Source organism: Microtus pennsylvanicus, chromosome 1, assembly GCF_037038515.1.
Source record: "Microtus pennsylvanicus isolate mMicPen1 chromosome 1, mMicPen1.hap1, whole genome shotgun sequence".
NCBI classification, from domain to species: Eukaryota; Metazoa; Chordata; class Mammalia; order Rodentia; family Cricetidae; genus Microtus; species Microtus pennsylvanicus.
In genome coordinates this window covers 13,499,095-13,526,873 of record NC_134579.1, presented here as the reverse complement: position 1 = coordinate 13,526,873, position 27,779 = coordinate 13,499,095, and the positions used below count along the sequence as shown (strand labels likewise).

Below are 27,779 nucleotides of genomic sequence, written 5' to 3'. Positions count from 1 at the left end.
TAGTGGGCTGCTGTGCATTTAGCTAAGGGCTGTCACATCTTCTGGACTGAGTTTAATTTTGTTGTGCATGGCACTCTGTTAAGTGGGCTCGGCTTTGTGGTTGAATAAAATGAATCCATCCAAATGTTTCATTACTGGGCTGGACACTTCAAGTGTTCTGTATGTGTGTGTTTAATTTTCAGCCATTGACCTTTGTCACTGACACTCAGCTCCATTTTGATATAGTTTTATGTCTAGTCTTTAAATCCATTTCTGTTCCATTTTCAGCCAGTCGGTGAGCAATAGCTGGCAAACGGTAGCCAACCACGTTAAGACAACTCTCTATACTGTGAGAGGACTGAGGCCTAATACAATCTACTTGTTCATGGTCAGAGCAATCAACCCTCAAGGTCTCAGTGACCCAAGTCCTATGTCGGATCCGGTACGCACGCAAGGTAATTTCAGTAACTGTTTCAAATAATGGCTTTGGGATGGTACATCAACTTAAAACAATGGAAATTGCATGAGCAAAGAGCATGTGTGCACACTAATTGTCCTGGATTCTCTGGGGGATTGTTTTTGCAAGGAAATGTTCCCATATAACTTTGCTATGAGGTATTCTTTCAGAACTCTCAGGGTCTATATAGGTGAAACAAATAAATAGTTGGAGCTATGTGCAGTTCCTGAATGAAGAAGAGTTTCTTCTTCTCTATTCTACAATAGAAAAAGTAATAAACCCTTTAAAAATAGACACCTAAACAAGAGTGCCAGAATTTCTTTTTCTGGTTCTGGTTTCTGCTTTTTGTTTGTTTGTTTTTGTTGTTTTGATTTTTTAGGAAAATGGGTTTCACAGTGGGTTTTGAGTAGGAATATCAATGACTGTGAATCTGTCCAACATATATTATCAGGCTTCTAGTCCAAAGAAAGGAGACACTCAGGGCCCCGAGTTAGGTTAGCATGTTTAGTGGGGTATGGTGCCAATGTTTAACAGCTATCCCATATTGTTATTCTGATGAGTAATTTCAAGGAGATATTTATTTCAGAAAAGAATAAATAAACCTTTCCTCTTGGCACAGGTGATTTTCCTGACAAACATACGACCACATCTCCTAGAATATTAAAATGATTAGTTTCAAAATGGAAGTTTTCTTCTCCTCCCTTTTTGTAATCTGTTCATTGCTGCTGAGAAGTCACTGAAGTGCGGGTATAATACGGAATACTGCATTATCCTTTCCTGTCTTACTAGTAAGAGAATAAGTTAGTACAATAGAAAATGGGGCCTCTATTGTTTGTTACAGCCTACTCCCCACAGGGTTCTTGAGAGGGTTAATTATTTCTTATTTGTAAGAGCTTTTGAACAAGATATAATTCAAAGTAGTATTTTTATGCTATGAAAAGCACCATGCAGCCATAAAATATTATTATAATTACAATGTAGTTCAGGGGTAGTGACTAGCATGCCATTATCACAGAGAAGGGTGCGGTAAAGGAATGAAGTCAAATAAAGTCACCACGTGATGGTAACGTGGCTGACATGATGACAGTTGAGGGAGGAGGGGATGATACTTTGCTTTTGTTCTCTCCGCCATAGTGTGCTTAATTTTCCATGATGATGAAGGGTATGTAGGTAAAGAAACTGTCTCCAGAGAGGGAAAATGCACAACAAAGACTTTGAAGACCTGAAAGTCGTTACATTTTACCTCATCCCTATGCAACCGCTTTTAATGGGTCTGGGTTGAATGAGTAAATTAAATGACTGTGAAATGGAAGGGATGTGCGATTTCTTTAATTCAAGAAATTTTAGAATGTCTATGAGCTCTACCTGGGTGGCTAGCGGTCATTGTGTGTGCAGCTGCAGTTTTGAGGTAGAGAAAGAAGACAGTGGAGCCTCTGGTGTGACGTGACAGAGGGCAGCACACCTTCCTGATCTTCAGTAGCTGTGCCAGTCACTAAATCTTGACTCAGAATAAAACTCTCCATGAAAAGGTCAACAAAGATTAATTAAGTTTTTTAGTGATCTGGCATGTTACAGCTGAGAAACTTCAAAGAGCTGTAGACCTATATTCTCTTAACAGACACTTAATAGGAAAAGCCATGTTTTGTGACGGAATGTCAGATTTATTTTTGATGCCACACATTCAGCTGTTTGGCAATCAGTAAAGCATTTTTTTTCAAAGCACATGTTGGCTTTTGAGGTCTGGATTTTCAAAGGCTTTAATGACCATGTACTTTGAAAGTTGTTTACTTCATTAAACGTCTTAAATACTTTTAGGTAAATATCACAGTAGACCGACCGTACATATATCAACAAAGGTTAATAGTATTCATATAAAGGAACATACTGTTCTAAATCAATTCATGTTTTACTTTGTTGTTTCCACTGAAGATGAAAAAGTGGAAATTAAAAAAAGAGACATTATGTGGTTCCTAACTATTTATGTCTCAGTTTAAGTTAGCACACTCAAGTTATGCTTCAAAGCTTTTGCGAGAGCATTTCATTACAATCTGAGGAAAAGGTAGAAGAAGTTAAGAAAATAAAATCATTTAGAATTGGAAATCCTTCTTAAAATCAAATAGCTTTAGGAAAAACTTTACCTTGACATTGAAGTGTGGCGGTTGAAGGAGTCCTATTTGCATATGAGTAACTTTTAATGTTTGAGATCAAATTGATGGGTTTGAATGTATGTAATTTTTAATTGTTTTTATGAAGACCTTGGGATATATTTTTTATCACTGTATGGAGTAATAGACTACTTTTTAAGCAAACTAGGGATAAGAAAATGCTGATGAAGGTTGGCCATGTGTCATTCTAGGAGCATTATTTATTTATGCTTTCCCTCTTGCTCCTACACAGCAGCTATATGACCTGTTTTTAGACTAAGGAATTCTGGCCCAAACTGATTATTTTGGGAACTTTCTACCACTATTATAAGTTTGTCAATATTGTGAAAGATTCAAATTTGCTTTGTTCTTTTTTTCACTCTGTGCTCCTTTTTTTCTCTCAAGCGTTTTTATCAAACTGTGACTCAAATGGATACAGGTCAAGGAGTTGGAACACACAACCTCCTGATCAGGCTAAGAGAATTAAAAATAACTCTAGTATTCAGTTTCAGATATGTCTTAAATATAACTTGAAAAATACTTCAGTACTTTATCATCTCTACAGAAATGGTCATTCTGAACAAGTTATTAGGACATAGACTCCAGTCTAACTTCTAATCTTGTGATTTCCCAAAACACTACATCCATGGGAAAATGCAGAGTTACAAAGACTCTTTCATAAAAAATTTTGATAAAGATGATAATAAATATTGTATACCATCATGGAATACACATATACATACATCCACTTATTTTTTATATACATGTGTTTATATTTGTATTCCAAACTGATTTATGTCATGAGGAATTTTTTTCCTTCTGGCAGTTAGTCTTAGATTGGATGATGTCAAATGCACTAGAATTTAATAATGAATTTTGTAATCAGGAGTGGTTTTATTTTCTAACTACAGATATCAGTCCACCAGCACAGGGAGTGGACCACAGACAAGTACAGAAAGAATTGGGAGATGTCATTGTTCGTCTGCATACACCAGTTGTCTTGACACCTACAACCATTCAAGTCACATGGACGGTAAGTTTTCAGAGATTATATTACTCTCTATATACAGCAACAAAATTTATCTGGAATTTTCTCTTAAGAAAAAAAGTCAAATAAGCCCAAAACTAAATTTAGAACACTTATCATTTGATATCAAAGTGTAATCAATGGAAACAAAGAAAATATTTAATAGATGAAATTGTATGAAGAGTCATAAGTAAGAGAAAATTGTAATAAAAATAAGATCTTAGGGGGCTGGAGAGATGGCTCAGAGGTTAAGAGCACTGACTGCTCTTCCGGAGGTCCTGAGTTCAGTTCCCAGCAACCACATGGTGGCTCACAAATATCTGTAATGAGATCTGGTGCCCTCTCTGGCGAGTAGGCATATATGCAGACAGAACACTGTATACATAATAAATGAAAACCTTTGTTTTTTTTTTTTAAAAAAATAAGATCTTCCCTGTCCTTACTTCTACAAACTTCACTGAACTTTAATTGACATGCCAAAGTTGTAGAGTACAGTAAATACTTTTGGCAGGATGAGTGTTCTGATATCATCACCAAATTCAAAGTCAGGAATGCTAAAATCATCACAGAATGAGACCCTGTAACAATTGTGATCATTCCCTTCTACACTCATCCTTACCCCTCTTCATCCAGTAAATGCAACATTGCTATAGATTTATATATCCTGGAGTGTTGCTTTGTAGGGAGTCACAGAAATCATTCATACAGCACATTGTTGTTGAGTTGCACTCATATTATAATAGGTATTATTTCTTTATTCCTTGCATTGTACCAATATAAAATATATTACATCTAACTTTTCCATATGACATTGTCATATTAATATTTTGTTTTATGCACAGTCCATATTCTCTTTTTATAACTTACTTGGTAAACCTATGAAATGTTTCATTTTATTGGTTACTGTGAATAATGTTTCCATAACTCTTTGTGGATCATTTTTAATGCAGACATTTTCATTTAATTTTGGTATACTCCCATGGTTTTTGACCAATGTGTTAATTTGACACTTAACATTCTCTTGAACTTGCTAAATATTTCCTAAGTGTTCTTGTTTTATAGCTAGTAAATTCACAGAATACTGGTCTCTTCCAATGTTTTTTCAGTTTTTTTTCCCTTCATCAACACTTAACATGCTCTTATTTTAGGTTGTAACCATTCTAGTGGGTAGGCAGTGATGCATCACTATGAGTCCAACTTTCATTTCTTTAATTACTAGTAATGATATATTTAACTGTATCTGTTGTCAATATTTGGAAATAGCTGAAAAAGTTTTAAAAACTGAACTGGATTTTTACCTCTTGACATTCAGATCATTGTAGAGAAACAACTGTGTCACACGTTACAGCAACTTTCTCAACCAATCAGCTTGAGATAAAAAATACTTACTTTTATCAATTACTTGGTAAATTATTTGAGATGTAAAGCACAGTAAAAAAAACTATTTGGATTTCCTCTCAATATTAATTACTTTGAACAAGTCTGGCTCCAAGGCAGTTTTTTAGTACAAAGCCTGTTCTAGACCTCATTGCCATTGAAGAGTCACAAATTTAGTTGAAAAAGGTAACAATGATATGTGACATAAAATGTTATACATGCCAAAAAAAGTTTCAGTCACATAGGTGTGCAAGTTTATTAAGTTCCAAAAAATATTATTGCATTAGTTTAATATACATTCAGAATGGGAACTATTGAGGCATTGTATCTTAAAACAGGAGCCATTAAAATAATATTTAAATACTATTTAGTTAAGTAGCAATTTTTATAAAAGAACAACAATATAGACAGTTTGTATAGGTTACATAAATTACTGAACTCACAGTATTTTAGTTTCAGGTGTGCTAGGGTGTGAAGACAAGAATATTTTAGTTCCTGTTTAGTGTTAAGGCAAACCAAAGTGGCTCACAATGACCTTTAGGTGCCAATCAAAAAAATTGTACATGATTTTTTTCCGAGATAAATCCATTCACCTTCAAGATATACCAAAGATTAATGTTAATGTCAAATAATTAGCAATGGCAATTTGCTAAAACTGAACAGAGATATAGTGACAGTAGATAAAAATGATTTTAAATGCCATTCAACTGATGAAATAGCAAAAAAAATTACTTGCTTTGAAAAAATGATGACTTTAGGGCAGTATTCTTGTGGTTCAAGGAGAGAAGAATTAGAGGCCCTTCGTTTAGCACCATGACACTTGGCCTGCAATGAGTGCTTCTTCAAAGGCAATTGCCAGAGCAACTGGCTCACCAAAGAAAATTATTTGGGGTTTCCTGTTCAGGTGGAGGATTTTGTTCTCTTACTATTTTTCTATTTATTAATGAAACTGTGTAAGTAAACATAGCTTTTGGCAATTCAGTAAAAATGTGGATTTGAAAGTGCCCTATTTCTTCTTTTTTTGTATGTCTTTTTTATTTTTATTTTTTGGGCAGAGATGACCTATAAATGCTCTGTAAATCTCCACAGACTACAGGGTACATTTACTTACATTCATGATTTACTATTTCATGCCCTCATGACATGTGCGATCTAAAGAAAGTCAGCATTCTTGAACACAGAAAGTTAAATAGGTGAAGGTAGAAACCAAATCAGGTGACACAAATGGAGACTGGTGTTCTCTGTGTCTTCTGCTTCCTCCTGGAGGCAAATGCCTTAGTAATGCATCATAAGTACTACCTTTTTTAATTTAGGGACTGAAACTCCCAAGAATTTGTACTAGACGTTGATTGGAATAAATTCTAATAGAATGTCCATCTTATAACCTGTTTATTCATAAAATTATTAGCAAGCACAAAACATACCTTAGGAAAGGTTGCCTGTCAAGACGAGCAAGAGTGATGGCGAAGAGCCTATCCCCACTCCAGGCTCATTGGTTTGAAGGTCAACTTACAGCATTCTTTTTTTGCTTTCACCTGTAATAACATTTTCTTTCCCTCTAAGCAGTGCCTCCCAACTGCACAAAATTAAGTTAAACTCTTGTTATTAAGTAGCGCATTACTATCCACTGGGTGATGGCAGTGCTCACTGGAGTGAGAGAGCAATGCTGTGTAGTAAACATTAGCTTCATAAAGTACCTAAAACACTTAATTAATGAAATCCAAACATGGATAAAACCAATTTGCCCTGATTTACAGACTCCCTTCATCTCCAAACAGCTGCTTAATGTTCTTCTTAAAAACACAGCTTGCTTCTTTCAGTATTAACAAGCTATTATTGTGAGTTATGTCTTTCTTTCAGTATATAAATTCACTTAAAGGGAATTCAGAGAAGTTTATAAAATGTAAGCTTAATGTTGTTTTAACATACACAGCAAGGAATTTTTTTTTTAAACTCTGGCAGTTTTGATGAAAGGCAATTCTCCCTGGTTCTCATGAATTTAAATTTTGTTTCTTGGTTGCCTAATTTTATGTTAGAGAAAGTTCTGCTTTCAAAAATTATGTCAGGTTGTTACAAACACAAATTGGTAGCACAGCTGAGCATTTTAAAGTCATGCATGAGGCTCCAGATTAGACGGGAGCTTAATTTTTCTTGATACCGCCTCGTAAAAGTGTGATTCTAATTCCAGAGAATCTTTGGGGTTTCAAAGTCTGTCAATTAAAAGAAGGGATTTCTAGTTTTTGAGATTTTTCTATCAGCTGAAGATGTACTTGTAAGAAAAAAAAATGTATTTTCTAGCTAGGGCATTCTAAAGAGAAAAATATAGCTTTGTTTTATTGTTTTAGTTGAAGCTTTGCATTTAATACTTAATAAAAACAATAACGTGATCTATTATTCATCAGTTTGTTGCTTTCTCACAAAATAAGCCATACTCAAATAAACAATAAAGATTAGAAGTTTATTTTAGGAATTTTTTTGTTTATTGCATGCTGATAATTGAATTTTTAAGCCCTAGCAAAAAACTCATATTCTTTTTTATTTCCTTGAGACTGTCTTGAAATTAGGTCATTTCATTTCTTGTTCACTAATCTTTACACTTTCACAGTGAAATGGCTGGTTTTGTGCTTCTGAGCATATGGCTGCTGCATGGGGTAGACTACATATAGCCGTAGTCATTGCTAGTGATCGAGGAAGTAGTTACAATTGCTTATGTTCAAATCTTGCCTTTATAAAGCAAGGTAAACCAGTAACATGACTTGATATTCTTTCCTGTTATTATAGTTAAAACCAAAAAAGACATTTCTCCCTGTAACTGAAACAATCACAAAACCTCTAAGAAAAGGAAAAGTTGAGACAACCTGTACAAATCCTGTACTAACCCACAATCCCACCCCAAACCATGGGGTTATTGGCAGTTGCTAGCAGAGAGTGAGAGTTTTCTTTATAGGTAGTGATTGATTAGTTGGCCTCTCTCCAGTAGAAGATGATATCCATGAATATTTGGGCAGCACAAATTTGTCTTGAAGGATTTAAAAAAGAGGGAAAGAAAACTTTATAGTGTTGAATAGGGAGGGAAGGGATATAAATGCAGGAAGTGTTGGGGGAGGTATGAATATGATTAAAATACTTTGCATGGCATTCTCAAAGGACTAATAAAATTTTAAAGGTTTCTCTTTAAAAAAAAAAAAGAACAACCTCTGTGATTTTCTAAGAGAGGAGATGAGGGGGAAGCGTATGCAACACTGATATTCTTCTGGTACTATTCTTAGCACTTCTTATCTGTCAAAGGCTGGATATTGCCAAATGGGCTATGCTGGCTGGCTAGAAATCCCCATGGTCTCCCCTCCCCAAAGCTTGCTTTTGTTGTAGTTGTCTTAACACGTGTTCTAGACTCTAGCTCAGACTTTCAACTTGCGAAACTATTTTCCAACTAGTGTTATAAAGTAAAAAGATTTTACTAGTCAAATACAAAATCCCAGACTACAGGTAAAAAATATAGCTGCTGTTTAATATAGGGAGAGACATGGAAGCTGTCAAAACCTGTTGACTAGGAGTACTAGAGGAAGAAGCAGCTGCTGAAATGATGGAATTTGAATTACATACTGTTAACAGGGAAGAGCAAGCATGTACTTTAAACATGATGGACTCACAGTCTTAATCTCTCATGCAGCTTATCCAGATACAGGAATGTAAGAATTCTTATCCTTTGCTTTATCTCTGGAGTGACTTCCAGGCTCATTCAGGTATCTGCCCTCTACCTCAGCTTCCTCTCTCCTCAAGACTTTTCTAATTCCCAGTGCTCACATTCAGAGCCTTTCCTTATGCTTACTTGTTATGGTAACTTTAATATCATTTGACTAATTATTAACTAATGCCCTCCTTCTACATGGACTATGAGAGGATCTGAGATGGACTATGAAAGGATCTGTCCTTTATTGCCCATTTTCACTCTCAGAAATCAGCAAAGTTCTTGGTACCTATCAGAACAACAAAAAAGATTCTAAATGAGAAGGAATTAATGAGTTGATGTGAGAAAATTGCATATTACTTATGAAAACCAGGATAATGCGAATTGTTGAATGCAAGAAAATGGAAAACAAATGAGAAACCAAAGATGATCAGTTGGGACCTTAGTAGATCATGTGTGACCATTTTAGATAGGGTGACATATTTTCAGACAAGGAGACAATTGGCATACTCATCATTTTAAAAAAGTATCTTAAAATAACAATGTGTACTTGTGATTTAAGGACTTTATAAGAAACAGGGAAATGAATGAGATGCGCCTAGCATCATTCGGATGGTCATGGCAAGGGCAGAGATGGGCAAATTCGTCAGTGACGTCTTCCCAATTTCCATCAGTTATCCTATACTGTTTTGTTGTTTTCCAGGTGGATCGGCAACCCCAGTTTATTCAGGGCTACAGAGTGATGTATCGCCAGACTTCTGGCCTACAAGCTTCCACTGCATGGCAGAATCTCGATGCCAAAGTCCCAACCGAGAGGAGTGCTGTCCTGGTGAATCTGAAAAAGGGGGTGACCTACGAAATTAAAGTCAGGCCATATTTTAATGAGTTCCAAGGAATGGACAGTGAATCAAAAACAATCCGTACTACTGAGGAAGGTCAGTAAAGTTTCCAATGTAAACTAAACTTTTGCTTACGTCATTTTCATTTGTAGTTTTAACTCACATTAATTTGAAGACCAGAAAACGAGCATCAAAGAGTGAATCCAGGGAATGTCATTTTTATTTATATATATATATATATATATGTATATATATAGTAAAAAGATGGAAACATGGGTGAAAGATGTGTGTGGGTGAGGTGTGTGTGTGAGGTTTGTGTGAAGAGTGTGATTGCATATGTATGTGTGTAAGATGTGTGGGGGAGGTGTATGAGTCTGTATGTGTGTGTGTGTGTCTATGTATATCTGACAAAAAGGCCAAAGGAAATTAAAAAGAAAAAAGTTAAAATCTATTTTTTTCTTATACCTTTGTCCTAAGCTTTCTGTTTTAGGACATTTTAACTGGCAATAGTATATCTTTGTATTTTAATGAGGATCTAGCTCATTTCGCTTCAGAAGACATTCAAGTATACAAAATAAGCTCATTCATGTTGACCACTCTTTAGGGATATAGCCAAGCCTGACATCTACCAGTCCTTTTTCTTTGTAGGAACTGGCAGCTAGAGCCATGCTCTCTCCTTTGAAAGGCCATTTGCACACTTGCTATAGACCTCTTAGAAGAGTTTCATCTCCTCCCCCCATATTTGGAATATCTTTTACCCACAGTTACTTAAAAGTCAACCCATGGTGACCTGAGATGAATGTAAATTTTAGCCAGTCTTTTTTTCTTTCAGTCAATGAAAGACTTTTAGTACATGCTGCCCTCAGAGTGAAAAGGTGAGACCACAAGTACTCGGCCCCCAAGTCAGCTTGTGGATGGATTGTGTGGGCCTCTTTCTATAAAAGTCTAATGCTCATCCAGAGAGCTTTTAAGTCACACACTTCCTATGATATAATAGAAAATAAAAATATTAACTTCACATTGACTTGTCCATCAACATGGACTAAGTGAATATACTTGAAACCATAGTACTTTTAGGAAATAAAGAACAAAAATACTAATATTATTAATAATTTTATCCTGTATTATACTTGACATATGCTGAAAACTTCTCCCACCTGTGAATGGGGCAAATAATTATAACTTAGGATAACTTTAAGCCTTGTTCCAATATTAGTTTCACTGCAGTGGACTTTTCCTGTGGATTAGATATTTGTCAGCATTTGAACTACATTTATCTCCGTTTTCTGTGGCCAGGTAGATGTAACAAATGGTCTCAGCTGGACTAAGTCTGGAGCAATGAGTAGCGATTCACATTCTCTCAAATCTGCAGAAGGAAGCTGAGTAGCAGAATAATTGAGCTGTCAGGGAGTAGGCATGGAGTTCTCGCCCAGCTAACAACAAAAAGACAGGAAAGCTGGCTTCCAGGTGATAGCTTTTAGTGCAGTCTTGCTACTTGTAAATGTAAGGGTGGTAGGCAAGTGGTCAATTTATGTTTTGGATAATACTGTCACACAGAGAGACAGTAAGGAGCAAACTGTATTAGCAGCTGTCTCTTTGTATTTTATATCTCAATGCAAATATGTCACTCCAATGATATGTGCCATGACAAATTGACCAAACATGGGACCCCTTCTTAGCTGAACTGTGAAATGTGTTTGTTTTAGGATATTTCTAAGGGGGTGTAAATTGCGGTCGTATGAGGCATGAAGAGTTTTGCAGAAATTCTTTAATGGTCCACAATTCTTTGTTTTAAATCTCTAGACATATTTTTAGTGTTATCCAAATGTTCCAATGTTTCTCTTTTTTTTTTTTTTCATTGAGTTAAATTGAAAGGTTCACTGAGAATGGCTGAGTTCTGCACAATTAGTGCTTCCTAGCTCTGGGAATCCCCGAATGGGAGACCCAGCAATCTAAATTCAGGAACCGCTTCTCACTCATTGCTTCTCAGCATGGATGTAATTAGTTATAGGAGAAACTATAAAGGAAGAGAATGACTCTCGGAAATCAAAAAAAAAAATCTCCATTTCACGTCTGACCCAACATGAGCCCATTTTCAATTTTATTAGCAGAGTCTCTTACCCAGCCACATAAAATATGTTTTAAATCTTAAATTATAAGCCAGTTCTTAATAGTCAATTATTTTCCCCAGTATGAAAAGAAAAGCATTATTTTTGTTGGTGAGATTTATAATTGCATGTCTATTTTACTTAGTAAGCATTACCCCAAACAACACCAAAAATGCCTCCCCCTAGAACTAATGCTTGTTTGCATTTTGGGACACATCATCTGAGAATACATTTGAGTCAATTAATTATGTATTCTTCTAGAAACACAGCTTTTAGAAAGTGTTAAAGATATATGCAAACTTCTAAAATCAAATACTCTGGGTTTAAATTTTGGCTTACTATTTGACATCTGTAATATCTTACAATATGCCCCCCTTGCTCAAAAGCGAACTGAGTTGTTTCTGCTTCCTGAGGTCATGAGAAAGACTGGACTCTGGCAGCACAGTGCCAAGCACAGAAAACCACCCTGAGTGTAGCTGTTATTTTGTGATAGCACGGACAACACCCCTACTGACTGCACCTCTTTAAAATGTACATCGGAAACCTTTTGTTAACAAACTGTCGCTTGTTGAAATTTATACGCAGATTCAGGGTGACTGGAAGGCAGAACCATAAAGGTCTTTATTTTCCTGTTCTGTGAGCATGTGCCTACCATTCAGTCTGTTTCCTCTGCAGCTCCCAGTGCCCCTCCCCAGTCTGTCACTGTGCTGACAGTGGGAAGCCACAACAGCACAAGCATCAGTGTATCCTGGGATCCTCCACCTCCAGACCACCAGAATGGAATTATTCAGGAATACAAGGTAAGCCAGTCTAACAATGGAGGCTCATAAACAACTACACCAAGAGATCTCAGACCACTTCAACAAAGCCTGTCTCTAAAGGCCCAGATGCAAACTGAGATGTGTGGTAGTAAAGGGCGAGAAGGCACAGAGAGTGAGAACCTAACATCAAGGTCAGACACACTGAGCTCAGTTGGAAAATGGAGAGTGGAATGGTTTTCAGTATACTGGGGCTTAGGAATGATGATGAAGGGGCTTCAGGTAGAAGAACTGATCATATTAAAACCAAGTTCACCCATATTATCAAGGAGAGATGAACTGAAGATTAGGAAAGTTAAAATGTATAAGGAAGGAACAGGACTGTTGTCCCAATTCACCTTGAGGCTCCCCTTGGCATGGCAACTGAAATAAATTGTTGACAGAATAGCAAAAAGTAGTTGTCTCATATTTGAACTAATGGAATCTAAAGAAGACATGCATTCCTGTCGTTCCATTACTATCATTGATATTTAAGACTCAAAAAAATTTGGCTGAGTCATGATGTGATTATATATTAAACTTTGGGAAAAATTCAAAGAAATTATTTTTCACACACAAACAGACACAGACACACAGACACACACACACACCACATAGACACACACACATATATCACACAAACACACAGACACACACAGAAACAGACACAGATACACACACACACACACACACACACACACACACACACACACACATATTTCTAACAACTGAAAAATAGAATGTTAACTAGAGCCAGTATCAATAACTAGAGATTTGACCTTACTTCAGAAATTCATTGCTGGTATGGAAAAATAGGCAGAATAATTTCATGCTAAATTGTGCAGATTGAATTTTATTCCTAAAATCTATTGAAATAAACCTTTGTCACATTAACGGTCAACTTCGTGTTGCAAATAAATATGTTAATTAGACATTTTTGTTTAATCCCCCTATCCTCTTTTAAGCAACCATGCTTAGGAAGGATAGATGTCTTCCTGCAAACACAACTAAGTCAATTGTAAAGTTATAGGATATGACATCTCTGTGGGAATGTTACAAAGTTGAGCACTATTATGTGTTGTGAAAGAAGCCAGGGAATTGTTTCTGTATCATCCGAGGCTGAATACTCTAAACTTGGGCTTAATTAAATAGCAACAATGGTTTACAGCATGATGTTTCTTATTTATTATATGTCTAGCTATATGGGTAGAGTAGTGTGCATTCAGATAAGGGCTAAGTGCACCTCCATCAGCCATGCAGATACTTTATTGAAACAAAATAAACCATTCACAGGACATCTTTAGCCAAAAATTTTATAAGAGCTCCCTGTTTCAGTAGCAAATGTTATTCATTCATGCACATGAATATGCATTTTATTATGAAATATTGTATAATAAGAAAATAAATGTACATATTTGAGAATTTTCTTTTTTTCTTTTTTGTTTTTTTGTTTTTTCAAGACATAGTTTCTCTGTGGCTTTGGAGCCTGTCCTGAAACTAGCTCTGTAGACCAGGCTGGTCTCGAACTCACAGAGATCTGCCTGCCTCTGCCTCCCAAGTGCTGGGATTAAAGGCATGCGCCACCATCGTCCGGCGAGAACTTTCATAATCATTTACAGTAACAAATTTCTGTAGCTCTAAGGAACATATCCCATGAAGTTCAATTTATATTGAAATAACAATCTAGCTACTTATAATCCCTCTTGCCATTTTGTTTCATGCATGTGTAGTATGTAAATATATTTTGATAAAGACTAAAATTTAGTGATATTGCTCTATATATCACTATTAATTTTAATTTTATTTTGATAAATTCCTGTAATTGAGATCAATTAATCCTGTTAACTACATCTGAACTTGATATTTTCTTGAATGTAATATGAATTACTTAGGTATGTACTTACATACTTTTGACAATATAAATTTATATTGAATTATGTATAAAAGAGTTTTTGATAAATTAAACAGAAAACTCTGATATTTTATGTACACAAATATGAAATTTAAAAGAGCCCATAAGTTACCTGATGTCCAAGGAGTCACTGTGCCTTCTAAATTGTTCAGTGTAAACTCATATGATAATAGGGAGATGTAAAAGAACATGACAGAGCTTCAGCTTGTCATATTGTTCTCCTTCAAATGCACAGAAATGTACATGAAGCACAGAAAATGGCTATAAATGTCATTTATAAACAGTTTGAAAAGACTGCAAAATTTTTCAGTCACTGTATATCCAGTTTTAATAGCTAAATTGTCAGAATAGAAATGTCATACTCTCTCTGTGTACTCTCTTTTCTATAGATCTGGTGTCTTGGAAATGAAACACGATTCCATATCAACAAAACTGTGGATGCTGCTATTCGTTCTGTAGTAATAGGTGGCTTATTCCCTGGAATCCAATACAGGGTAGAAGTGGCAGCTAGCACAAGTGCAGGGGTTGGAGTAAAAAGTGAACCACAGCCAATAATAATTGGTGAGTATCAGGCTATGGACTCTGAACTCGAGTGTCTCTATGTGGACAGCAAGGTAGATTATGGTTTTGAGTGTTCATCTTGACCATGGCCAGCTCTTTTAAGAGACCCATATAGTACACTTAGTACAGGCAAGTAGGATAATTCACAGTTCTTACAACTAATTCACACAAATAATTGTTTGTATATGTGTCCCATAATCTTATAGCTATACTCATTGATTTTTCTTATCAAAAGCTGGCTAGTTGGCTAAAGAATATTGGTATTCAATAGATCTACTAATAATTGGGGTTCGATAACAATATAGAAAAATAAGCTCTATGCTTCATTTGAGCAGACCGAAATAAGAAGCAGTCCAAAAGAACTTGGTAATGCCCATGAGGGCAGAAATTCATGCTACATCTATTCACATTCTTGAAAAAAAAAAGTGCTTCCTGTCACTCTTGGTGAGGTTTGTCTGTTCTTGAAAAGTACATGAATGAAGTTATCTAGAACATGAAAATTTGTGTTTGCTCTTTGACTCAAGCAACACTTTCTGAGATTCTTTCACTTATTTTTAACACAGTTTAAATACTTGGTTACTGAATGGTGTTGAATCCTATGACTATGCTCTATTTTGTTTATCAGATTTTCTCTCTGGTGAATATGCATTTTTCTTCAAGCCTTTGCAAGGGCTCATGCCTTTGTTTCTTTGGAGAAATTCTTAGAGGTAGAATTTACAAATACTAGAATTGCGCATTTTTAACATTACTTGAAACCTCTAAACAATTTGGAAATTGTAAAATTTGAGATTCCTGGGAACCACAAAGAGGAGTTGCAGTTTCTCTGCTACATCACCATTTGGTGTTGCCAGTCTGTAATAGGAAACATTCCAGTGGATGTAAACTGTACATCTTTAATTTTAGATGCAAATTTCTTGCATGGTAATGATGTAAAACAACTTTATCTATGCTAATTTCTTGGCCTTTTGCATATTAAATGAAATCTCTCTCTCTCTCTCTCTCTCTCTCTCACACACACACACACACACACACACACAAATACACACATACAAGAATGGGGCTATTGTAGAATTTTCTACAAGTCCACGAGTTCTCTATTTATTTTAATAGTGTCTTTTGATAAAAAAGTGTTAAATATATATATAGTTCTTAAATTTACACATATATATGAGAAACTGTGTTTTATCTATAAATAGGACACTTTAAATCTATCATGGAAGCTTTATAATTTTAGCTTTTATACCTATATCTATAATTAATCTTTATGTAATTGCATGAAGTTGAAAGGCTGAGACTTAAATATTCTATAAATTTATCAAATTGAATTGACAGCATCTATTGACTCCGCCCCAATATAATAAATGTATGTGAATCTGTTTCAGGGTTTCTAATGTTTATATTTGGTTATATAAACAAACTACGCTGTTGTCACTGCTGTGGTTTACAGTGGTCTTTAAAACTGGGCAATATGAAGATGTCATCATTTTCTTCTGCAAAATCGTTGTGGATACTTATGCTTTACACATACTTTTCAAATCAGATTCTCAGTTTCTACAAAAGTATCTAGAAATTGTAATTGCAAAGACAGTAAACATATTTGTCAAACTGAGTAAGCATAACAGTGAGTCCTTGCCAGGAACATAATACATGTTTTTATTGCAGACGTCTGCAACAGTGTTTTGTAGTTTTCAGTATGTGATCTTTTATATATTTTGTTGATATACTTTCTTAGTGTATGATATGGGTTTTACACTGCGCTGAGTCATTGTTTGGAATCTCTTTTTCTCATTGATATTTATTATATATTAACTTTTAAAAAGTTCCTTTCTCCATTTTGTTGTTGTTATTGACATGATAAATTCTCCTGAAACTTTTAAGAGATACATCATATTTTAATTCTTAGTTATGAATTCTGCTCCATCATTATTATACTCTTTGTGTCTGTTGCTGGATCTAACTTAGTATCACGTGGTAAAGAATTTTAACTGTGAATTAATGAAGGATGTAGATCAGTTATTCTTTCCATTCTATCTTTTTGTGTCTTGGTCAAGTTTTGGAATGAGTGTGAATGGCTTTATATAGTAGTATTTTTTTCCTCATTTTTATTTATCCTTCAGGAGTTTTGATAGGACCAATGTTGTCTCTTCCTTAATTATTTATTAACTTCACAATGCTATCCATGCCAATAGTAATTATGGTGATTTAATCTTAGTGATTGGTGGATTGTGCATATGAAATATAAATATAATTATCTTCTACAAATATATTTACAAAAACCGAATCTAGAAATACATGATAAGTATGCATTAGTGCATCCCCTTTTAGGTCTAGAACCCCTTGGTTTTATTTTTTGGTATTTTCTTACTTATTGATATGTGTATGTGGTAGGTATGCATGTTCACATGTGTGTACAGGTCTGTGTGTATGGAGTCCTGAGACTGATGTCAGGAATCCTTATCAATCTTATGTCTTATCCTTTGAAGCGTGATCTCGCATATCCACAGTTTGCATGTATGGTAAAGTTAGTCTCTGGGGCTATGCTGTCTCTGCCTTCTTTGTGCCAGAATTATAGATGAGTTTCCATGTTCATCTAACATTGATGTTGACTCTCAACATCTAAATTCCAGTCTTCTCTCTTGTGCAGCAAGATCGTGCAATGCATAAGCATCTCTCCAGCCCTCAGTCTGTGAGAAGCACTCTCTCCAGCCCTCAGTCTGTTGAGGAGCACTCTCCCCAGCCATTAGTCTATAAGGTTCACTCTCCCCAGCCCTCAGTGTGTAAGGAGCACTTTCCCAAACCCTCAGTCTGTGAGGAGCACTCCCTCCAGCCCTCAGTCTGTGAGGAGCACTCTCTCCAGCCCTCAGTCTGTGAGGAGCACTCTCTACAGCCCTCAGTCTGTGAGGAGCACTCCCTCCAGCCCTCAGTCTGTGAGGAGCACTCTCTCCAGGCCTCAGTCTGTGAGGAGCACTCCCTCCAGCCCTCAGTCTGTTGAGGAGCACTCTCTCCAGCCCTCAGTCTGTGAGAAGCACTCCCTCCAGCCCTCAGTCTGTGAGGAGCACTCTCTCCAGGCCTCAGTCTGTTGAGGAGCACTCTCTCCAGCCCTCAGTCTGTGAGAAGCACTCTTTCCAGCCCTCAGTCTGTGAGGAGCACTCTCTCCAGCCCTCAGTCTGTGAGAAGCACTCTCTCTAACCCTCAGTCTGTGAGGAGCACTCTCCCCAGCCATTAGTCTATAAGGTTCACTCTCCCCAGCCCTCAGTCTGTGAGGAGCACTCCCTCCAGCCCTCAGTCTGTGAGAAGCACTCCCTTCCAGCCCTCAGTCTGTGAGGAGCACTCTCCCCAGCCATTAGTCTATAAGGTTCACTCTCCCCAGCCCTCAGTGTGTAAGGAGCACTTTCCCAAACCCTCTGTCTGTAAGGAGCACTCTCCTCCGCCCTCAGTCTGCATCTTTTTTTTTAAACTAGTTGCTACTGGGTGATTAAGACTTACACCCTGTTGGTATGCTTATTTCACAACCATCACCAGAAATTGCTTTAATTCACTGTGAGATTTCTTGCTCTGAAATGTGCTTTGTTTTTAAATACTAGTGTCAGGTCATCTCTTTAAGGGTTTGCATTATTTTAATCCTTTATGTTAAGTTCCTTCAGTCTATATGGGTTGTATATTATTTTTATTGAAGTTTCTTCTTTCAAATCTATTTCTCAGAAAGGGAGAACGGCTCAGCATATAAAAGTGCTTGCTGCTAAACATGATAACCTGCATTTTTTCCCTGGGATTCATATAATAGAACCAACGACCACAAGCTCTTCTCTAATTTTCACACACGTGTACGGCAGGAGTGTGCCCCACCCAAAGAGTCAGAACAATATGCAAACCCCTAAACTAAACAAAATTATTTTGAATACAACATGTAAAATATTTTCTTCCTGATTCTAAAACCTTTATGTTGAATAGTCTACTTACACTAAATGTTTTTCCTTTCTTGCTCTTAGCTCATATTGCATTGACTGTTTTTTGTTTGTTTTTCTCTGCCTGTCTATTTTTATATGGCTCGCTCTACTTTCCTGGATACTGGTCTTTGTTATGATATATTTTGAACCTTTGTGATCAGTGAGAGAATGTTTGTGTTTTTCCCACAAACTAGCCTTATTTGACTTTTATTTTGAATTTGAGATGTCCTACTGATTTTCATGGTCTTTGTATGAGAGTTTTTTAGGTCTTGTCCTTTTTCTTGGATTACAACATCAGTTTGATGTTCAATCTAAAGTAAGGGCCTTAAGAATTTCAATAAGAGTATTTAGTAAGTCTTTCTGGTGCCCCTAACTGAATGGATCTCAAATATCAGGAATTGACTTCTCTGGACTGGATATTAGCTGGCCACCCTCTCTTGTCTTTCATCCTCTGCTTTGTACCAGGTCTTTTCAGTATTTCTCAATGCAAAGTTAAGTGTTCTCCTCAGGATTTCAGGGGTGATTGTTTGCTTCTTAGTGATCATTACCTTCAAATGATTCTGTGTAGTGTGGATTTCCCTTAAATTCTCTATTGTTCAAGCATCCTAAGCTGTGTATTCTGACATACCATATAAATGTCATTGAGGTTCATCAGTGTGGTCACAGGCTTGCTTACACTGCAACAGACCCTCACTAAAGGAAGCAAAAGCTCATCAATGAAGATTTCTCTACCACAGCTTGTCATTAAGCCCTTTCGATTCTCTTCACTCTTATTGACATCATAGTGACAATATTTTATAAAAAAAGTATACATATATCAAAAATGTTCCTCAAAAGTTCATAAAGCATTCATTTTGTCTCTAATTTTCTAACATGATAAAATGATATGCAGACAAGATAGTACCAATTTCTGGGTGATGATTTCTTCTTCTGCACAGAAACAGAATTTATGTTTAGTCACAGTGTTAAATTTTTTAGACTTCCCATCTTTTCTTTGTTTGCTAAGTGAATAGCATTGAAGTAAAAAGTTAAAGTATTACCTTTTCTCTAAATTGCCTTTCCCTTCTTAATTAGTTGTTCAGACTGAATTAATTCCTTAACCTGAGGGAAACCTACAAACTTACCCTTCTGAGATTTTTCTGAAATAAATTAGAATAAGGAAGAAATATAGGTGTGCTCAAAACGTTTTAAATATATATTCACATAAATATGTGTATGCATAAATACATATTTTATTTAAAGTGTTTAGAAATAAGTCTTTTTACTTCATTTTTCCTTTATTTTTAAGAGTATGAGTGCCCAGGTGTAGTGCCAGCTACCACTAGTCTAGAATCTCAGTACCAGAGCGGCTGAAGAAAGTAATGAAGAGTTTCTGACTAGCACATTGAGCTCAAGTCCAGCTGGAGCTGCATATGGAGACTCTGTCTCAAAACAGACAAAACAGTGTGGAAAAAGACAAAAGTACATCTCTCTTCACTGTGTGTTTTAATTCTAAACACATCATTGTTGATCAATGCGAATTCTTTTCTTTAAATGAAATTCAAAGGATATTTATTCCTGAAAACTCCTAAAAAGAAAATGAATATAAATTGGATTTACTGAATATAGTTTTTCTTACTGAAGATAAGTAAGATTGTCAAGTAGTTGTATTTCCCTCCTGTGTCTTGTTTTTCTGCTCTGTTTAGTAATATATGTGTATATATTACTAAAATATTATATACTTAAATATTAATATATATATTGTTTAAAGCAATGAAGATTTTTTTCTTTTCCTAGTGGTTGTCTATCTTACAGTATTTTGAATACCTGATTCGATTGGAATCAAGGAAACATTACACAAATCGATGCTGTGTTGTGATGAGCACAGTTCTTCTCAGAGCAATTATATTATAGCAAAATAGTGGATTTCACTTAGATGATTTTAAATACATTGCAAAGTTTTACCAAAGTGTATTACATCCAAAAGACTGGGTCTCCTAACTGAATTTTGATCACAACTATTAATCTATCTCAGTATATCAAAGAAGCATTTAAATTTTTTTAGAAACAATGAAATCGATCAATGCCTTTCCTGCATCGTATTCAGGTAATTTGAATGTGCTATGCTTATGAGGTAATCATGAACACAGCAGTGTAGTAACCGAAATGAGGACATGCACATGTGCAAGTCCAGTTCGACCCAGAAAAGATGTGTCCTCCAGAGATCCGTCTCTTTTTAATATCTACTGCTGTCCTGAGACACTTCCTAATTGTTTCTTTAATTATCCCTCCATATCAAGGTTCACATCTTGTCTGATAAGCCTTTGTACACAACTGCTCGTTCTCAGTTGAATAGTGGCTTAATGATGTCTAATCTCCTTTTCTGTTTCAATTTATGCTTCCCCTATTGTATATTCCATACTGGAAACAGCATGAAAAGCGACTCAAGCTTACCTGCTTTTCCCTTTGCTAATTAAGCCGTGCATTGGCATTTGATGCAGTTTATGGTTCATAATTTTAGACTGCTGTTATGCCAGGCTGTGTAAAGTTTCAATTATCTCATCTCAGTGTTGTGAAAAAAAATACAGTACCTTAAATACTGTGAAATAGCATTGAAATTTGTGTTATTTTATTTTTTTAGCAATTTTCAGTGTGAAAGTGGGCTTCAAGTGAAATTTAGAATAAAACGACGGATAAAAAAACAAACAAAAATTATCCACAACAAATAACAATAATCATCTTAATAATAAAACTATTTTTTGTCTTTAATTTACTTTAATAGTATAAACCTCATGTAAGTCGTATTAAGCCACAACAACAAAGCCACATTGAACAGACAGGAGTTAAAAAGGAAGAAAGAGAAATCAATAAAATTATTTTTTAAAGTATTCATCTTTCATACTCTTCCTGGGGAGTTGGTGATTATCCATACAATTACATACTTTCACCGAAATAGGTACAATTGATTCTGATGTGTCTAATTAAGTCTTTTTCTAACAAATTACTTTTGTTCTTCATTACTCTCCAATGGGAGAAAGGTATTACATTTCATTACATTTTTTTTCTGCAAGAACAATAGGACATAGTGGTCACACCACCTTGCCTGTGTTCCTTTCAGGACAATTGACAACATTGTTTTAAAAATTATCAACATAAGAAGAAATAATATACTAGGGTTCAGAAAAATGCTGTGCAATATTAAATAAAACATTTTAAGGACTCCCCTTTAAAAAGTGCAAATCTCCTCATACTCTTTGTTCTATACTCTATCAGGCTGTGGGGAATTCTTGTTTTGTTTGTTTATTTTATGTTTGGGGACCTTTTAATAAGTCTACAGTGAAAAGAGTCACCAGATAACATACTGAAAATATGTTATTAAAATACAGCTTTTTACTTTTATACATATACAATCTAAAGGTGCATATATTTCAGACAGAAAAGATTTACTGTGTAATTTAATTTATTTTAAACCTGAAAAAGCATCAGTAATGTAACACACATACACATCTCTGAGTGTATGTATATAAACACACACACAAATATATATATATATATATACATATATATTTGTATACATACGAGTATGTGTGTAAGAAAATTCTAGCCATTATAATAAAGAAGCCTGCAGTTTGATTTACTAAATTAAAATATTTTGTTGATTCTCCATAGACCAGTGTTACAAGGGTTAGAAGAATGCTGTTTGGCTTTCTATTCTATAGTCATTCAGCATTTTATATTCTTTTAGCAAGAGCTTCTCTGCCTCTTAAAGACACGATGACCTACAGCACACACTGGTTTCTGATACACAAGGAACGAGGAAGAAGCTAGAACCCTGCCAAACACTGCTATAGGGTGCAGCTGAAGGCATGTGAGTCATCCCCAGGCTACCGACCACTGGATGGCAGGGAGGACGCAGGAATGTTTGTTAATTTTCTGTCCCAGAAGCAAAGACTAAAAGGATTTTCAGGAGCCTCAATCTTAAGCAGTTCACCTGACAGGTCTAAAAAAAACCCAGTGAAAGACTTAATGTAACTCTCTACATCACATGGGACAAGGTTGTACTCCTGTTAGCTTCCATAGAAGCTTCCCATACGATTGTATTCTCATTCTATGTCTCAACTTCTGCAGTTATGTGGTTTTGATCATACTTTGATTTGTAATGGTTTTATGTATGAGGTCTTGTACAGCAAGTGGTTTCCAGATACCAGCAACATCCCTAGTTTCTTTTCTCTTTATAAATTTTACTCATTTATTTTACATACCGGCCACAGTTTCCCCTCCCTCCTCCCCTCCTGTCCCCCACTGCCTCCCATCTACCCCACCCCATTCAGTTCTCAATCTCCACTAATAAAAGGGATAGACCTCCCATAGATATTAATGAACTGGGGGGGGGGCGGTCAAGGTCATGACAGGGAACCCACAGAGACAGTTGACCTAAGCTAGCGGGAGCTCATGAACTCTAGCCTGACAGCTATAGAGCCTGCATGACATCAACCTAGGCCACCTGCATGTGTGTGACAGTTTGTGTAGCTTGGTCTGTTTGTCTCCTTCCCGGCAGTGGGATCAGGACTTGTCCCTAGTCCTTGATCTGGCTTTTGGGAGCACTTAAATTTTCTAACTCATGTCAGTTAAGACAACCCCAGATATTCTGAGATTTGGCATGTGTGTCTTTAAGAGAAGAAAGACTCCTCTAAAAACTACTGGCCTAAGAGTCTATTGTACAACTGCATTTTAGAGTATGAAAAGGAAAGTTCTCACAAAAAGAAGAAAGGAAGGGAGGAAGAAAGGAAGAAGGAAAGATGAAAGATCACCACAATGAATCCAAAATACTGAAAAGCAATAGCAACATTGCCAATGATCTGAACCAGGGACATACTGATTAAGGTCTTGACACAAGCCTAGAATTTATGCTCTATTAGTAAGTAGCAGGGAGAGTGTATCTGTTCAAGAGGTCAAAGACATATAAAATATAACATATGTTATATAACATATAACATATCTCTAACATATAACAGTGCTGCATTTGCCAAAACAATTGAAAAGGTTCCTATGATGTGATCTGCTGGGCTGCCCCTTTTATATTTTGTGTGCAATTTACCTTTCATTTGTTCTTGATTTATATTAACTAAAAATGATATTGACATTAGATTCATTTGATTCTCATTTTCTAAGTTTTTAAAAATCTTTTAATTACATCTAAATCCTTGTTGTCCAGTGTTATTATGATTCTCCAAGTCCACAACCTATTAAGTATGGATTGGGATTTGCTTAATTGATTTTCAGAGGTCTAAATTTTCTCAACATGAAACATCTTGACTCAATGCCCAATTGTCAAGTAACTCTTAACTGCTCTTAGGGAGTGGATAAGATTTGGAATCTCTTAATGTTTTAATTATACATGCTGAACTCCATAAATTAATGTTTTCATATTTGCTATTGTTCTATACAGAGAATTTCATGCTTCATCAAAAATCAAAGTTTATATCTTTGGTTTCATTGACAGTTTTATGAAATTATACAATCTTGTGAATTATGTCCTCCTCAAAATAGGCAAAACAGTAGCAGAAAAGCAATGTACAATGCTGGCTTGTTTGTTGTTTGTGTTTTCTATCCTCCCACCAGGTCCCCCACAGCTGTTTAGCCCAAAAGAAAATCACACATAGGTCTTTATAAATTATAAGCTGATTGGCCCATTAGCTCTAGCCTCTCATTGGCTAACTCTCACATCTTGATTAACCCATTTTTTGGATCTCTGTTAGCCATGTGGCTCAGTACCTTTTTTCAGTGAGGCGGATCACATCCTGCTGCTTCCTTGGTCTGGGCAGGATTGGGAGGAATCAACTTCCTCCTTCCCAGAATTCTCCTGTTCTCATTACATCATTTCTACTTCCTGTCTGGTTTTCCTGTCTATACTTCCTGCCTGGCCAATCAGCATTTATTTATAACATGATTGACAGAATACAGACAATTCTACCACACCAGTACAAGTACTTGTATTATGGGAAATTTGATAAAAAATTGCTTTACCTTGTTTAAGAAAAATATCTGTTATTTCAGCTGCTAGTAGTTGTTCCAATTAATGTTTATATGATAAATCTGAAGGTCTTTTAGAACCTGTCCTTGAAAAATTAAAAGTAAGTAACATTTTTAACAATACTAATAAACACTGATTCCATACTTCTTTTTAAACTTAAAATGTTCTTATCAGTAATCTCAACAGCCTCAGGACAAAACTATTATCAACTAAGCTTTAAAAGGACATGCCAATGGTATGGTGTTTGTATTCCTGCAATAATTTCTCTTAATGTTTATTGACATCATTTTTCCTTCCATAGGGGGACGCAACGAAGTTGTTATTACTGAAAACAATAACAGCATAACTGAGCAAATAACTGATGTTGTGAAGCAACCGGCATTTATAGCTGGCATTGGTGGTGCCTGCTGGGTAATTTTGATGGGTTTTAGCATCTGGTTGTATTGGAGAAGAAAGAAGAGAAAGGGGCTCAGCAATTATGCTGGTAAGAGACTATTTTCAGCTATAAAAACCTCTTATCTTCTGGAATGTAATGCGATGAGAGGAAGAAATGGAATGGAATAACAAATGGATGATTTGGGCTTGTTATAAAAACCCGCTCTGTAAAATGCAATTATAAGCAACATGCTTCAGTGCATTGCTCTTGACCATATCGGTTTATGACCACAGGCAAGCTTTCTGCTTGTATCTCCAGCGAAGCATAGCGAGAGGAGACACTGATAAAATGCTCAACTATTTTTTTTTCTCAACTAGTTCTTCAAAAACCACATACACACGCAAAACTTAGAATTTATAAAGACATCTTTTGAGAAGTGTTTTTAGACAAAAAAGTTATTAAAATGCTCAGAAAAGATTTGAAAATCAGCTTCCAGTATGTCACAATGCAGATTACACTGGGAAATAGCCCAGATGGGGAAAAAAAAAGATAAACAAGCAAAACTGGGAGCTTATTTCAGTGTGAACAAACAACATTTTCAAAAGGAGGAACAGAAGGAAGCAAAAGGAAGAGCAAAGATACCGAAATAGCTCCAAAAAAAAAAAAAATGAAAGGAAAGAGACCCGAGATGTTCTATAACATTTCCAAAATTAGTGTTCTTGTTGCCAAATGCAAGAAAGCTTCTCAAGGATGTTGGATGTGGTACACTTAAACATCTGCAAATGTGAAAGAGACATAGATGAGTTAGGGATGGATGTAGAAATGGAAAGAGAGATAGATGAGTTAGAGACTGATGCAGAAATGGAAAGAGAGATAGAGTCCAGAAGTGGGAGAGAGAGAGAGAGACACTAACGTCATAGCCAGAGATTGAAAGAATAAATTCAGCGCTGAAGCTCTATTCTGTTATAATTTGTATTGTGGTTACTTTGAATTATTTTCTCGAACAGCAGTGAAAGACTAACTCCAAAAGCACACACTCAGTAGAATTTCAAAGAAGCAATTTTATTTTATCCTCTGAACACTTGAAATATTTTGAGATACTGTATTTAATCTTCTAATAACTGATAAAATCCCTGACAAACTCAGTAATTAAAATATGTATGCTTGAAATGGAAATTTAATAGAATATCTTAACAGTAGAACAATGCAAAGAATGCATTTTGTTGTCTTTCTTGCTGTGTTACAACATTAAACATGGCAACTTGACTATAGCATTGTTCTTATGTCTATAACATATAAAATGTATAGTATATCCATTGGCAAGAAGTTTCCCAATATCACTTTACAGTAGTCAAAGCTGCCTGCTTCCTTACTCTTTGTCATTTAAGTGTTACACTTCACAGATTAGAGACCCTTCCCAGAAAGCAGTGGTTGGTAACAATTGATGGGTGGCAAAGTCTTGAATTTCAACAGTATTTCAATGCCAGTTTTGCAATCCAGCCCTCTACTTTCAGCACGGTAGATACTGTCAATCATCCAATTGGCTTCATCTGTCATTAAGCTATATGTCTTCCTGTGACATGCTCATACTAATCATATGAAACATAAGGTAGGCCCAATATAACTCAAGGACAATTTTAGTCTTATTACTTCAATTAACTTAGTGAAAATAATAGAAGATAAAGCTTAGAAGTCACTTTAATGAGAAGTCCGGATGTACTCACTTGTGAAATGGTACCTTTGTAACCTGCATCCTTCTTTAGTCGCTCACGCCGGAGCAATACAATAAATACCTCTTGCAGTCTGTAGTTTGCACTTTCAGTACAATTACATGAGGCAGACATCTCTTCCTGTCTCTCATAGCAATTCTTTGCAAAAACTTATACACTTAATTTGAAAATATCTGTTGGTCTTTGAGCTTGACAAGGATTGTCCATTTCATACTCTCATGACTCATGATTGATGTCCATGAGTTTGGAAGCGAACTGCTAACTCAGACTGCACTTGCCCTTCAGGTATTTGGAAGAAGGCCAAGCCAGAGAGAAGCCTTTCAAAGCTTTAATACTTAATTGATGGATGGCTGAGGATAGATGTCCTTTATCCTTGTCACTTGCCTTCTAGCAATTGCTGTTCTCTCCTAGGTGGGAAGCAAATGAAGATTTGCCAATCCTAGGGAAGGAGCATTTCCTATCTGGGTTGTAATATCTTCTCTATATTTTTCTTCTTACTCACCTACCCTCTATTTTTTTTTAATTTTTCCAGTCTTGTCTTTACAGAAGCTGGGGATATGCGATTTTAATAAGGAATTGATAATGATGTGCATTTTCCCACACATTTGTAGTCACGGTTTCTATGAATGGGCTGATGTCCCATTTTAAAAGCACAGAGTTACTGATGGATCATTTTTCTTGAAAGGGTTTTATATTAATTATAAATAGGATGTGTTAGTCTTTTTATATTTTTTCATCAAAAATTCTCTTAGAAATTTATTATTTTGAAATTACAAATACAAGACCAGATAAAATTAAAGCAATGTGATTACACAAACAAGATG

The 27,779-nt window shown here is 35.8% G+C and overlaps 1 protein-coding gene across 25 annotated transcripts in view; it reads left to right on the top strand.

Moving 5' to 3' along the window:
* Positions 1-27,779, top strand: part of Robo2 (roundabout guidance receptor 2) — a 1,494,745-nt gene that overhangs the window by 1,412,165 nt on the left and 54,801 nt on the right. For all 25 annotated transcript variants that reach the window (XM_075955346.1, XM_075956172.1, XM_075954892.1 and 22 more), the window contains 6 exons: positions 268-434; positions 3,492-3,613; positions 9,376-9,607; positions 12,295-12,419; positions 14,718-14,889; positions 25,151-25,333. In XM_075955346.1, the coding sequence (XP_075811461.1) occupies positions 268-434; positions 3,492-3,613; positions 9,376-9,607; positions 12,295-12,419; positions 14,718-14,889; positions 25,151-25,333 (1,001 nt within the window). The remainder of the gene's footprint in view (positions 1-267; positions 435-3,491; positions 3,614-9,375; positions 9,608-12,294; positions 12,420-14,717; positions 14,890-25,150; positions 25,334-27,779) is intronic.